This window comes from Perca flavescens, chromosome 9, assembly GCF_004354835.1.
Source record: "Perca flavescens isolate YP-PL-M2 chromosome 9, PFLA_1.0, whole genome shotgun sequence".
NCBI classification, from domain to species: domain Eukaryota; kingdom Metazoa; phylum Chordata; class Actinopteri; order Perciformes; family Percidae; genus Perca; species Perca flavescens.
The window spans coordinates 20,458,681-20,473,068 of NC_041339.1; the positions used below are offsets into that span (position 1 = coordinate 20,458,681).

Below are 14,388 nucleotides of genomic sequence, written 5' to 3' on the forward strand. Positions count from 1 at the left end.
TTTATAGCTCTTATGAAGCAATTCATATGTTGTATCTCATTTGGCACATGCTTGCCAAGTCAACCGAAGCATAGTTGGGTATTTGAGGCCTTAATAACAGAGAAGCATAATTGTTTGACGGCATGTCTTTGGAATTGCACAATTTCTCTGATAAAGAATGGAGTCCCACATGGCCCTCTGGGAACTCTAGTGACAACTTTAAAAGACGAAAGATAATTGGTGCTCCAGTAATTTCATCCTAGATTGTACGGCTAATCTAGGAGTTAATTTCCCCCACTATAAAAGAAAATGGGTATCATTTATATCCCAATGTTGATTAAAGAATTAGTTTTCATTAAGAATTCACTTAGGTTCTAAAGACTCCTTTAATTTGATGTTCAATGACTTAAATAAACTGCCGACTGACCTAGCCAGACATTTACAATTCAAATCACAGATCTCTGTCTACTCTGGATGTTCCCTCCTGGTGTTTTTTAATATTACCTGTCCATTCACTCCAGCAGGGAGACTCACATTGATGTGCTTCAGGGTAAAAATCACCGGGTCATTAATGAATACACGGCTGGACTCTTTGTTGATTGAGGCGGCGATGATGTCAGAGTTGACAGCCACCGACACGTTGCGGCCGTAAGCCTCATTGGCCATCTTGATGGTGGCGTTTTCTGCGCTGAGGAATTGGCCCAGATTTTTGTAGAGCACGAAAACCAGCTTAGCAACTCCTGTAAAGTGAAAGACGTAGACAGACCTCAGAGGATGAGAGAAATAAAATCAAGCTTCCAGAAGAATTTCGACAATGTATGAAGAAAAAACAAAACTGTGGTGACAAAAAGAGGACTAAAAATATTTAAACACTCCAATTCATTCCAATGTAATTCCATTTAAAATGTTCAACAAAGGAACTGCAAGGAAGAGTGAAAGATGAGTGAGAGATAAAGACAGAGAGCTTTTAACAGCCTCTCATTATTCAGGGTTTGGAGTTTTTTAGATTAACTCCTTTGTTGTGCTCCTACACTAGTACAGACTCTTCACCTTTTCACAGGAACAAAAATGGGAGCCAAAGGCAAACACACATGCACAATGAATAAGCACTTAATTTCTCTTAAAGTAAGCAGAAGGATCTTGACAAGTGTCTCTCATTTCTCCTGCTAGGTTTAAGAGAGCTTACCATTCCGACTGTTGAGTTTGACGGTGTTGGCCGACAGCTGGATTGAGATACTGCCTTCGCTGGATTGTGGAAATTTAAAATCCTGCACCTGGCCATCGGTGCTGAGTACATACACATCCAGGACTGCCCGGTGCAGAAAGGCAGAGGATTGGTTCAAAGGGAAAAGAGAAAGGACAAGAGAATGAGACAATGGTCATTGCAGGCTGTTTAACTGAAACACAAGGGCCTACAAACAAAACAGTGGACAATATTGATCCCAAAGCTTTCTTCCTGACATTTCTACACAAACTGTTGGCACAGACCAAACGACATATCAATGACTCAAACGCTACATCTTTGTGACAATGGGCTGCACAATAAAAAACGCCAGTTACAAAGGAATCATTTAATCCCTGTGAGACTCTTACTAATATGAATAAAACAACACTGCAGAGGAAACATAGAACAACTAAGGAGAAGCCTTCCTTATATGGTCTAACAGCAGAAGAAAATGAGAGAATGAGGCTGTGAATAAACAATGTACTTTTTCTGACTCCACAGCAGGCTAATGTTCACATTAATGTATAGAGTTACAAGGTCTAGACGCATACATTTATAAACTAAGCGTGCGCAATCAGAGAATCCAGTCTATTTAATTGTCTGATATTCATCACTTTGTCAGTAAGCGACTCGTTAAACCTAATATGCGTTGTTTTTCTTTTCCCCCGAGGTTTAAACGCTTATTATGAAAACAAAGTCCTTTTTTATGTGGCGGCCTTGTTTTCCTATCACAGAGTTCCTCTCTCAATGAATTGAAAGTAATCAAATTAACTGAGCTCACATCAATCACAAACTCTTGTCATTTGCTCACCACAAACTCTTGTTTTACTTACTTATATTGTCTGCGGGAACTTTGACAATGGCAGGTTCCATGAGGTTGTCGGCGAGGACAAAGGCCCCTTCCTCCAAAGTATCCAGTAACATGGTGGCTGCATGTGTTTGCTCTGTGCTGTTCATGTCTTGCCAGGACTTCAAGGCCGCTGGTCGCAGAAGGTTATCTACCGTGTCCACAATGGCCTGTGTTGAAGCAGACACACAGATACATACACACACACACACACACACACACACACACACACACACACACACACACACACACACACAGACAAAAACAAAAGGTACTTGAGTAACTCAGAAAAAAAAATTGGATTTGTTTGCAAGCATTAGCAGTGGCATGCAGACACTGAAATGGATGAAATGCTGTGCTGAAGCATCACATCTGTGAGGATTAAAATTAAAATGATTGGGGGGGGGGTGGTAATCTATATTTTGGTTGCATATATGACAAGATTGATTAATTACAGACATTTACAGAATAAGAAAGACATTGTTTTTGCAATTGTATTGATCATGAAGGATAAACTGCAGAGGGTCGAGAGGAACAGGAGCATCACTGGAGATGGTGCGGATTCAGTTTCTTTGTCAAGGACGCTGCATCAGGGCAGACACTTCACACAGGGTGAGTGTATTGAGCCTATCAGGTCTGTCCAATAGCAGGATATCAAGTGTTGGCCTGATTAAAGTCAAAGTAACAAAAGCTGTCCTCAATTAAAAGTCTCTATTGCAAAGTTTCTGCATGTAAAATCTTTATTTTTCTTTATCTTTTGACCTGCAGTCAACTTGTCCTCTAGTTAAAATACTGGACTGTACAATAAGTCATGCAGTCACCCTGCAAAAAGCACTTAGTATTACTAAGGAATAGAATGATTATGATATGTTAAACAGTGTAATAAAATTGTATCCTTATATATTTTTCCAGCTTCACACTTTCTGCCACCTGAACAGCTCAGAACAGACAGCAGATAAATTGGGCGTGGGATGCATATGACGCGAGTTTTCTTCAGGAAATAATCAAATCAATGTTTCTAATCAGGTAATCAATGCTGGCGACATGGTGGAAAGGTTGGGGGGCAGCTATAGTGATGTTACGTCAAGTGTGGCAGATCTCAGATACTGCAGACTCAACGAGCTCTGTCCCAAATCCTCTTATGCTGTCATTAGTCGAATAAATTATGTAATTTACATCAAGACAAAACTTCTCTAACACGGTCGCTTCCTTCAACATCTACATGTTGTGACATTAAAAAAACAAATGATGATGCATTTTTGGGGAGGTGGAGTAACTACATACATACATTTTTTTTTTTTTTTTCCTCCTTTCTTTTTATGAGCGCACGGCCATTGACTGGCTAATTAGCTCGATCCATTTTAATACCCTCCCGAAGGAGAGATTTGGATTGCGGGGGGTGACTTTGGTGGCAGGTGGAGGACACTGATCTCCCTAATGGTTGAGGGATATATGTGGCCAAAATACTTTGATGTATGACCCCAACCTGATAGCATTCAAAGAAAGGGAAAAAAAATGGTTTGACCTGGCTAACCCTATTAACTAGATAGAGCTGAAGATTTGCTCTTTTAATTTATGAAACAAATGACTTCTATGACCTAAAACCTGTGTCCTTGTGAAGCAAGAGCTACAGTTTTTACTTTACATGCGGTGAAAGGTCGGGTGATGGTCCTTGAAAAAGATTGAAATAAATCACAAGTGAACTGTGTTTGATGCAATATTCAGTAGGGTTTTATATGTCGTGGAGCTCTCGTATAAAAAGCAAAAAATGTCACAAAGCAGCAAATCCTTTTAGCAAATGAATAATGAGAGGAATGTAAGAGCAGGATTTTTGTTTGAGTTGTGGTGTTATGCATCCAGACGTGCAATCTTGAGTAAACACTTAGAAAACATACAATAGGGAAAACAGGATGAAAAACAAAATACACCATCGCTATCAACGCATAAAGGGGGGGGGAACAAAACACAGAGACACATCCACGTAAAGAAGCCACCTCGGTAATTGGAGATGACTTCTCTTTGACTTTAGAAAGCACTTTGGGTACGATTGTGTCTGTGTGTAAGGCAATTACTCAAAAAGCAGAAAGCACAGGGAGGAGGGAGTACATGACAGTGCAGAGGTTACATGCTGCTGAACTTGGGCTGGGGCATATACAGTTGTAGCACAAGGATAGAGGAGGGGACGGCAGCAAGCAGAGTGGACAGAGGCATTGCTCCAGTACCTTCATGTATGCCCTGCATGTCCTTTCTCGTTTTTGAAGCTTTTTTATTAGAAAAGAAAAAGAACAGATAAAAAATAGAGACACATAATTTGCACATGTTCATGAGCTAAACCAAAGGCTTTCTAGAAACAAGGCCCTGACTGAGTGGTCAATATACAAAGTAACTACTGAAAGACTGATCCATCCATTCCCTATCTCGTGCCATTGACCTGCTTACCTGGAGGTCAAAGTGTAAAGTGCTTCAGCTCACATTTATGATGCTGTATTTTCCCCTCAAAGCCTCCTGACACATCATAGAAGTAGCACGCTTGGCAGAGACACATTTTGGCCAATAACATAAATGTACAAACACTGCCATGAATACAGATCTCTGGTACATGCCAGCTTTCCTGCACTTCAAAAGAAAGAGAAGGAAAGATGGACTGCGCTTGACAAAAAATAACAACTACTGTACATATCCCTGCATTATTTTGGGAAACACTGTAATCCCTTCTGCATTGGTCATTATTAACGTGTCAGTGAAAAGTGATGCAACAAGAGAGAAATGGTGAAAAATGCTTCCAGTATATATGTTAAATATATAGTGCCTTAGGTGATACAGGATTTTTTTTTTCTGGTCAATGTGGTTACCTTGTTGAAGCTCCGTCCTGCAGAATCCTTCTCGCTGGGTCTGAGCTCCTGCAGCTGAGCATCCAGGATGTCAACCAGCTGCTCCATCAGGCGCACCGAGGAGCTGACGTCCCCTGCATAGATGGGGCCTTTGGTGTGCTTGGCTAACTCGTTGGCCAAGTTAGCTGCATTTTCACCGCTGCGGATCTGCAGGGGGAAAGAGAGTGAATAATGTTCACAAGAATGCAAGAAGACAGACTTGGAGGGTTTCTTTACAGCCCGGTTTTTGATATCACACACTCCAATGAGTCCTTGAAATGCCAGTTATGAAAAGGTTTTCTTCACGTGGGAGAAGTTGCCATGGTGGCAGTTTTTTTACTGTGTGCCACACAGTAACAAATGCTTGCTTTGACAAATATACACAGTTTATACCTGTCGTATCTCTGTCTGTGCTTTATGCTATACCTTATTTGTGCTGATTTGTCCGTCATAATTTCCCCTTACGTATCATATTGCAATTATTTTGAATGATGCACCCGCAATTTTAACAGTCTTCAACTTTGCAGTTTTTTGTTTTGTTTTTTGTTTTCAGAAAACACTTATCAAAGTCCTCATTTCCATACCTCTTTTGTAGCTTACAAATGCAGCTTTCCAGCTAATTTCACCCAGCTTTGCAGCCATCTTTGTAACGAGGACATTTCCATTATTTTGTCTACCTCCTCTATGTTTTTAAGAAACACATTCCACTTAGAAGGAAAACAGTGAGGCAGAGCTCATACAAACCTTTTGGGCTACTTGGTTGACCCAGTGGGAGGTACAGTTGCTGAGATCAGGGCCCTTCGGGTGCCAGGCCCCAGTGGATAGGACACATAAATAAGAGGCTGTGCCTAACAGGGAAAACAAGAACAGAATAGTCAAGTTTAATCAAGTCAAATCAAATGTATTTTCCCAGTAAGTCCTTTACAAGGCAACAAAGGACAAGGGCACTGATACAATAAGAGCACACAAACAAGACATTTACAAACATGCAAATTCATACAAATACGAAGCCAGAAAATGTCTGCTTGTGTGTGCACACAGAAATATCAGCCATGAAGTTTGTTTTTTATGCTGTCAAAGGACAAATTAAACTGAAATAGTTCAATACAGTAAACCCCAAACATATAAAGTTGCCAATTTTGAAAATAATTTTTGAAAATATTATCAACAGCTGGCTCCTGTTTTTTCCCTGTCCTAATTATCCCTGCGTCTGATGAACTCTGAGTGCTAACACAATTTCACACACAATCAAATGAGGGATGCACGTCTCGATGCAAGCTGCAGGAGAAACAGCTGAGCCGGATCCTCTGCAACCCAGCCATTATAATCATGCTTCAACCTGGAATGACACAGCTAAAACACCATTATCAACTGCCTTCACTGATTCTCTGAACACCTACTTCAACTGATGCTCTTTATAGATAAAAAAAAAAAAAAAAAAAGGTCATGCTTTAGGTCACATTGAAAGCAGCAAGCACATGGCCCTGAGGTGAGAGGGAGTCCTGTTTACCTCGTGTTCCCTTGGGGCAAGGGCGCTCCACGAGCATGCCCCTCTGGGTCTGAGGCCACGTTATGTCTCTGTTCTCTGTGGCCGCGCAGAAGCGCTCGGGTAAAGGGAAGGACTCGAGGGGCGGAGGGGAAGTAGTCTGTGGAATCACAGGAGGCGGCTTGGGCGTTCCCCTGCTGCCCTCCTTGAGCCCTGTTGTGGTGGTAGTGTTGGCCACACCCCAGTGCACTGTGGTTGTTGTGGTGGTGGTTGTCGATTTCTGAGGCTGAGGGTACGTGGTGACTTCTGACAGTGGTGGAGCTGTGAAGAGACAGAGGGTACAGAGGCATTATGTTTAGGGTGGGCCACTGATATGTGATGGTGTGCAGCCCAGTGAGGAAAACATTATCGCCTCCATGATTTATGGAGTGTGATTCTCACTAGTGCACATTTTTTTAATTTATTTTCAGTCTTTATGAAAAATATTGATGCAGTGCTGTGGATTCAAACATAGAAATACAAACCAAATTATAGTTTGACCTGCGGTTGCAGTGTGAAGTTTGCTAATTAGTGTGGCAACCCCAGGGAGCATAATGTCGACTATAGTATTGTGTTTTTTGCTAAGAATACTTTGTCAGTTATACGAACCTTGACCTTCTGGTGGGCAGATGCCCTCATGTACCTCTAAACCTTAACGGTGTCCCCTGTAACTAACATTCCTAAAAAAAAAAAAATCCCCAACATGTTCAATATTGTCATGCTTATACATCCAAGTGTCCTGTTGTGTGAATTGCTGCTAAGTGCTTTGTGCAACAAGCGTGTTGCAGTCCCGTTGACTAAGGCTTATCCAAGGCACTCTGCAGTGAATAAGACAATAATTACAGTAACATCCTCCTGCCTGGCAATCATTCTTGCCTTGGAGATTTTGTGGCATGGCTGATTAAATTTCACTAGAGTAACACAAAACCTGTATATGTAGCCATGGTGCCTGAGCATTCATTTTGTAGTTGTTTCTTGCTACAACTCATACTCTGATAAAGCAGGTGTGCAGTAACTCATGCAACGCCTCGGGCAAAAACAATATGTTTCAGTCCCGGGAAAGCAGAAAATAGTGCACTCCTTACATTTAACATGAGCCACTAAGGAAAAACTATGAAGACATTTTTCATGTGATACACCAGAGAAGTGTAGGTAGCACTGTAATTACATTTCATAAAAGTCGAACATAAAAGTTTAATCGATGAAATGTTGATAAACACTAACTATTAGATATAAATCTGCTCCAGATCTCCAAGTACAAAAAGAAAACATAAACCCCCTCTGAAGAAAGTATTTGTTGGTTGAATTTTAAAGGACCTCTGATTGGAATGCAATGTGCATACTGAATCTAATCGCATTTGAGTACTTTGATTTCCTCCATTAGGCTGCCTGTAGAGCATGCAGAGAATGTGAAGAGGTGCTGTTACACTGCTTGAGCTGAGTCGTACTCAGTAGTAAACCAGTACTGAGAGACATCCGAGACAGAGCAACAGAGTGAAAGAGAGTAGGGAGTCTGAGGCAGGACAGGGGAAATAAAGAGAGAGGGGGGATGATGGCGGAAAATAGAGGCACGCATAGAAGATGATGACAGGAAGATTCAGAAACAATGGGGCTAAGCTGGAGAAGTAAAAGAAAGTTTCTGTCTTCCAGTGAATTGAGGGAGAAATGGCAGCAACACCTCCATAACTATTGCCTCCATTGGATAACGGAGGCAAACACACACACACACACACACACACACACACACACACACACACACACACACACACACACACACACACACACACACACACACACACACACACACACACACACACCACCCCTACTATCACCAATAGGCCCCATGGTGTGGATGAGAGGCTTCAGCACAGTTCAGCTGAAGGGAAATCACCTTTGAGGCTGGCTGCTACATGTGGCGAATTAGGCTCTATTGACCAGAGGAGATGACTCTGTGCTCCCTCCTGTTGGGGGCTTTAGAACTCCACACACACACACACACACACACACACACACAGTTTTGACACTGAGCTGAAGGCAGATCTGGCTGGCTAGCTTCACCTCAGCCTCCTCTCTCTTGTCCCTCCTTCCCTACCTGTATCCTTTTACTCAACAGTGAAATTCACGGCTGCACGGCCTGTCACAGCGGTTGAGAGACAACCTGTGCTTAGTGTCCTTTCAGCACTAGCATTTAGCTGGCTAGGAGAAATGACTCTATTCTCTATTCTGCACCAATACCCTTTTATTGCTATAGCCCTTGTTTTTTCATGACTCACTGAGAAGTCTCACAAAGGTGAGAGTAATAGCCACCGTGAAAAAAAAAAAAATGCTTAGCATTTTTTCAGTTAAGTTTAGACACTCCAGTATGTAATGTTGCAGCTTGGCCTAAAGATAATGAATATGTGTCGACATAGTGTGTAAATAATTATCATTGTGTCTTTTTAAACATCTGGGTCTGGGTTGCTTGGCAAACTTCCAGAAGATTCTTCTCAAGAAACTTTGGGGCCCTTTATAAGTTTCTTATTTCTAAAGTATGAAAGATGATAAAGATAAGATCCCAGTCTCCGTGGATGGGGAGTTTAGAATGCAGACAGAAATAAAATGAAAATGAATTGCTGCTCGACAGCATGATTTAAGATTAAAAAAAGGCTCGCAACTACAGCCAATAAATCAAAGAGGCATCTGCTGAAATCCAAGCACATTCCTTTAGCATGTCAACTAACAACTGTATCTTGACTACACCCCTTACTCAAGTCATGGCTCGCTGGGATGTTGAGCTCCATGCTCTACTTACAACATTTAAAATTAAATCTATTTGAAGTTTTTTTATTTATTTTGTTGCTACCTGCAATCAGTGGTGAAACTGTGGGGGTAATTAATGTTAGGTGTAGTTTATATAGAACTAATGTGTTTGGCTTTCCTAAAGCGTTCCATTGGAGAGGGACTGCTCCGTAGCAAACTGGATAGGTTTGGCTTTGGGAAAGTGGTGTGAGCTGGATTTGCTGAGCTGCGCGATACAGAAAAGCTGTGCTGGCATTGCTAAAACAAAAATGTCAGCGAGCACCGTCATAGAATACAGCAATATATTAAAGAGCTTCATTAACAAGAAATATTATGAAAAGGACACAAGTAAAAGGGCTAAAATAATCCTGTTGGGAGGTTTCATTTCATGTCTATGATGCACACTAATCCTCTTTCCTGTGTGAAAAAGAGGCTAATGTGAATGTAGGCTATACTTCCCAGGGAAATTTGTGCATAAACAATGCAGCCTCTCTGACCACTGCTGTTCCTGTGTACATAGCGTGTCAGCCTGTAATCCTGCCAGAGACACAATAATCTTATTACCTTTATGCCATAGCTTGATTTAATTTGATCCAATGAAAGCTGGGAGGAATTAACCCATAGGTATTAAAATGGACACTCCTCTCAGGCAGTCACTTCTTCACAGAGATGTCTAAGTGGATAAGTTTTTAAGCAGCCACTGTGAGGGATGGGTATTGATCTGTTGGTAGTGCTGCAGCAGCCTTTTCCAAACCTTTTGTGATTTATAGCATGGAGTGGACCAAATATTTCTGTTTTGCACTGTGGCAACACGCACCTGACACCACTGAATACCTTCCCTGTGCAATATTCCTTTGATTATGAGAAGCAAATCCCACGCTTGGGTTATATAGCAAAACCAGGACAGGATCCCTGATTATTTTGTCTCTGCTGCACTCAGCCCAAGGGGAACCTTCAATTAGCTGTCACAGAGTGTGAGCGTGTGGAGTGATATTCTCCAAAGTACCGCCAATAGTCGGGGCAGACTTATTCATAACCTCTTTGTGTGATTCGTCGCCCACACATTGTTGCTCTTGAATGTATCTCAGTGGCTCTGTTATCACCGCTGGGGTTATAGGTCCGGGATTGATGACAGACAATGAGACAGGAATCCAGAAGAGGAAAAGGCAAAGGGAGCACGGCGTGCCAAGTGTTTTTCAGAGCATATGCATACATGTAAGCACTCAGGAACACACACACACACACACACACACACACACACACACACACACACACACACACACACACACACACACACACACACACACACACACACATATTAATGTTTGCCATGTAACATACTGCAATATATAACTTCGTTTTCAAGATATTTCTTTATTTGCTTGGTTTGTTATTGTTTTCATTTAATTTTAATTGTAATTTTTCTTCTTTGTTATTTAGTTTTGTAATCAGATATTGTGGTATTTAGTTGTTTTTTTATTTTATTTTTTATTTTCAGTATATGTTGTCTGATTAAATGTTGTTTTGGACCCCAGGAAGACTAGCTGGTCGTCTAGGCGTCAGCCAATGGGGATCCTTATAATAAATACAAATACAAAATACACACACACACACACACACACACACACACACACACACACACACACACACACACACACACACACACACACACACACACACACACACACACACACACACACACACACACACACACACACACACACACACACGACTTTACCAGACCTCCGTAGTCAGGCCGTGGTGACAAATGAAAACCGACAGCGTGTGTCTTTTTTATTATGCTTAATGGCTTCACTTTCAGTAGGCACCGCATGGTTGTTCATCAGGGTAATGTTTCATAGACATTAGCAGGTGCTGTTTATCTTGCGGTGTTAGGGAAAAAGGGTAAAGGAACAAACATTTAGCATGTGTTTCAGCTAATTTGCCACATAAAAAAGTTCAAAGAAATATTAGATCTCACACTAATCTCATAACGATGTGAAACGAGACTGCTTAGGAGATTCACCTCTTTGTTCCCATTTAGTAGGAGACCTACTCCTTGCTAAGGTAAAACGAATTTTGTCTTTTGTACACTGTGAAATGTGGCTCCTGGGTGGTAATCGCCTCCTAATGGAAGAGGAATCGCAAAAGTTAACAAGTCAGTCGAGCCTCAAACAATTTAGTCTGTTTCTGCCATCAGAAGGGGGCCACGCTCAGGGGTCCAAGAGAATTTAGTGGATGGAAAATAAATGAATAACCCATCAGCTTTTAATTCGTTCGGCACAAAGTGTAGATTAATTGAAATAAGGTGTCGAACTGTGAAAAAACTAAGCGTAAATTATTTTCTGTGCTAATGCTGCCGTTGAAATATCTCATTTTCAAACATGCATTTTACTCATTCCTCTCTAGATGTGGCCTTGCTTCTGAGTTCATATGGAAATGGAGCTGTTCTGGAGTATGAAATAGTGTGATTATTTATTACACGTGTGTGATGCATTTTGATATCTACCAATAATAACAATAATACACAAAGGAAATTGGATTACACGTCTTTCACTCTGCGCTGCATTTGTAGCTGTGGAGGGGAACATGCCGTATGATTGGTTGTGTATCAGCAGTAAATGTGAAGAAAGATGAGTGAAAATTCTTATAATTTCCCATGAGTCATGTCTTTGTGAGGATGTGTACAGTATACGTCCATGTCTTAGGGAACGGAACCTAATAGCTGGATTACGTTATTTACTGCTGTCTCCAATATTTCTCTTTCCCACAATACAAACGCATTGGCTCATATGGACACAGGCATGCAGGCAGAGTGCACACACACACACACACACGCACACACGCACAAGCACAGACACGCTTATAAACACATGTACCCATTCATATACACCCTGACACACAGAATGACACCAAAGTATAGAGAACAGACACAGCAGCTGCCAGACTACAGCCTGCTTTTTTTCCTCCTTGCAGCTTTCTCTGTACTGTACGTGCCTCAAATTTCAACCATTAACTCTAAGTGTGCCAAGCAGACTGATATTTAATGCCATGCGCACAGGAGGATGTCTGTTACAGAGATGTTCGTATAAACACACACACACGCACACACACACACACACACACACACACACACACACACACACACACACACACACATACATAAGCATGCACACAGCTGTGTCACGTGAAAAGCAAGCATACCCGCATATACACAGATTAGAGAAACACACATAGACACAATAATCAGGCCTGTGTGAAATAAATCTCCTCAAAGGCGTGTGTCAGGGAGTGATGGGAGACCATTGTGATGTCGGAGTAATAATTCTTTTAATACGCCTTGTTTCACAGTCAGACTGTAATCAAACAAGAGACTGTGGGTCCCCTTGGCTATAGGGCTCAGTGTAACCATAATCACCCCCCCCCCCCCCACACACCCCATTCTCTTTTATGTAAAACAACTCTTTGTGACATTTTAAATCATAACCCCGGGTTTGCTGTTGCCCACATAGTTGCACGCTGTCAGTGAAAATCATTTGGCCGCGTTGTGTGCAGTAGTTTTACATCAGCGGGTAAGACATTCCAGTAGAAGCGGTGACAAGCAGTTTGGGAATATGAGAAAACATTATCTTGAGGTGTGTTTTTGGATAAGGGGTTAAATGCTCCTCCTTCTCTGGCAACAACTGGTCCTTGTGTCTTACAAGGAGCAGCAGAGATCGTGATCAGATTTCAGAAGAAAAACAGGTGACTTCCTGACCTCATGTGCTGTATGGCCTTTACTGCCACCAGACACTGGGTGGTTAGGTATAATCCCACAATGTAATATCAGAGACGTTGTGAACAAGACTGTAAATCCCCGTCGTGGGATTTCCCCCCAGTTAAATTCACCCTCATATCGTAACCAAGAATGAGACCAGTGGGTCACGATGTAGATGGAATAACGTCACAGTGTGTCATAAAATGGTGGTTACATGGGAGGAATAAAGAATGGAAACTGGCATATACGGAGATTCTGTAGTCCGGCAGTAAAGAAGGAGGCCTTTTGCTAAAGATACACTCCCCAAAAGTGCCCTAACATCCCAGAAATTCTCCCAGTTTACACAGTTCAAAACATTATCAGTAAAATTGACATAATTCTGGGATTTAGGCACGCCTTTAGGTGCTATAAAACATAAGGGTCTTGTTGAATTAACCCATCACTGCTACCAATACACAGATTTAAGGCTACATGTCACTTTAGGGGATTTCTGCACAAATTCTGGGCTGTTTTCTGCAGATTGTTGTGTTCAGTGAGGTGTTAGATTTGGCCTGGTTCTGGCTGGCCAGGATTGTATAGTCAGTTAACACCAGTGTGAATCCAACAGGAGTCAACAGGAATGAACGTGAGAAAGAACCAGAGAGAAGTTGCTTAACACATCAACTTTCACTTAAATAGGTAGTTTAGTAGTAGGATCTGGATCAATTATAAATGTGTGTAATCACAACTTAAAATAAGCTTAATGCTAAATATTTAAATGGAATAATGTCACTTAAATCTAAACACTGTTATAAACTGTTTCCCTAGTGAACACATATTTCTAAATAACAAAACTGGGTAGCGAGTGATCCCTGATCTTGATGGCTGTCTTCGTCCTGTTTACTGTACAGTTTCCCAGAAGGCACAGCTAAGGATTTACTCAAATCCTGTCATTAAGTGTGCACTGCTCTCGTTGGGCATGATTTGAACAGTCTTTAGCTTGACTTTAGGAGAGAAGCCAAACAGACGTATGTACTATATGTGCAGACCGGAATGCACACAAATGCAAATATCCAGATGTAAGGCAGAGTTCATGGATGATAATGGAGGACGACGACTAAAGTCTACAGGCAGATGAAGAGTAAAAAAAAAATGATAAAAATACGAGAGAGAGAGAGAGAGAGAGAGAGAGAGAGAGAGAGAAAGAGAGAGAGAGAGAAAAGAGAGAGAGAGAGAGAGAGAGAGAGAGAGGGCAAGACAGACACGCAAGCAGCAAGACTGAATGCAATAGAGAGATAATGAAAGAGAGAGACAATAAGATTGGAGGCAGACAGGGAAAGAAACAACGATAATATGACAGGAGGACAGAAAAACAAAACAAAAAGGGTGATTTTCCACATCAATACAGTCTCTTTTCACACTGCTGTG

The 14,388-nt window shown here is 41.5% G+C and overlaps 1 protein-coding gene across 1 annotated transcript in view; it reads right to left on the reverse strand.

The window, feature by feature from the left end:
• adgrl2a (adhesion G protein-coupled receptor L2a) overlaps window positions 1–14,388 on the reverse strand; it is a 95,888-nt gene that overhangs the window by 18,611 nt on the left and 62,889 nt on the right. Inside the window, exons 6-12 of the mRNA XM_028586725.1 lie at window positions 6,432–6,728; window positions 5,666–5,769; window positions 4,904–5,089; window positions 4,274–4,312; window positions 2,038–2,221; window positions 1,166–1,288; window positions 514–719 (exon numbers count right to left, since the gene is read on the reverse strand). Of these exons, the coding sequence (XP_028442526.1) occupies window positions 514–719; window positions 1,166–1,288; window positions 2,038–2,221; window positions 4,274–4,312; window positions 4,904–5,089; window positions 5,666–5,769; window positions 6,432–6,728 (1,139 nt within the window). The remainder of the gene's footprint in view (window positions 1–513; window positions 720–1,165; window positions 1,289–2,037; window positions 2,222–4,273; window positions 4,313–4,903; window positions 5,090–5,665; window positions 5,770–6,431; window positions 6,729–14,388) is intronic.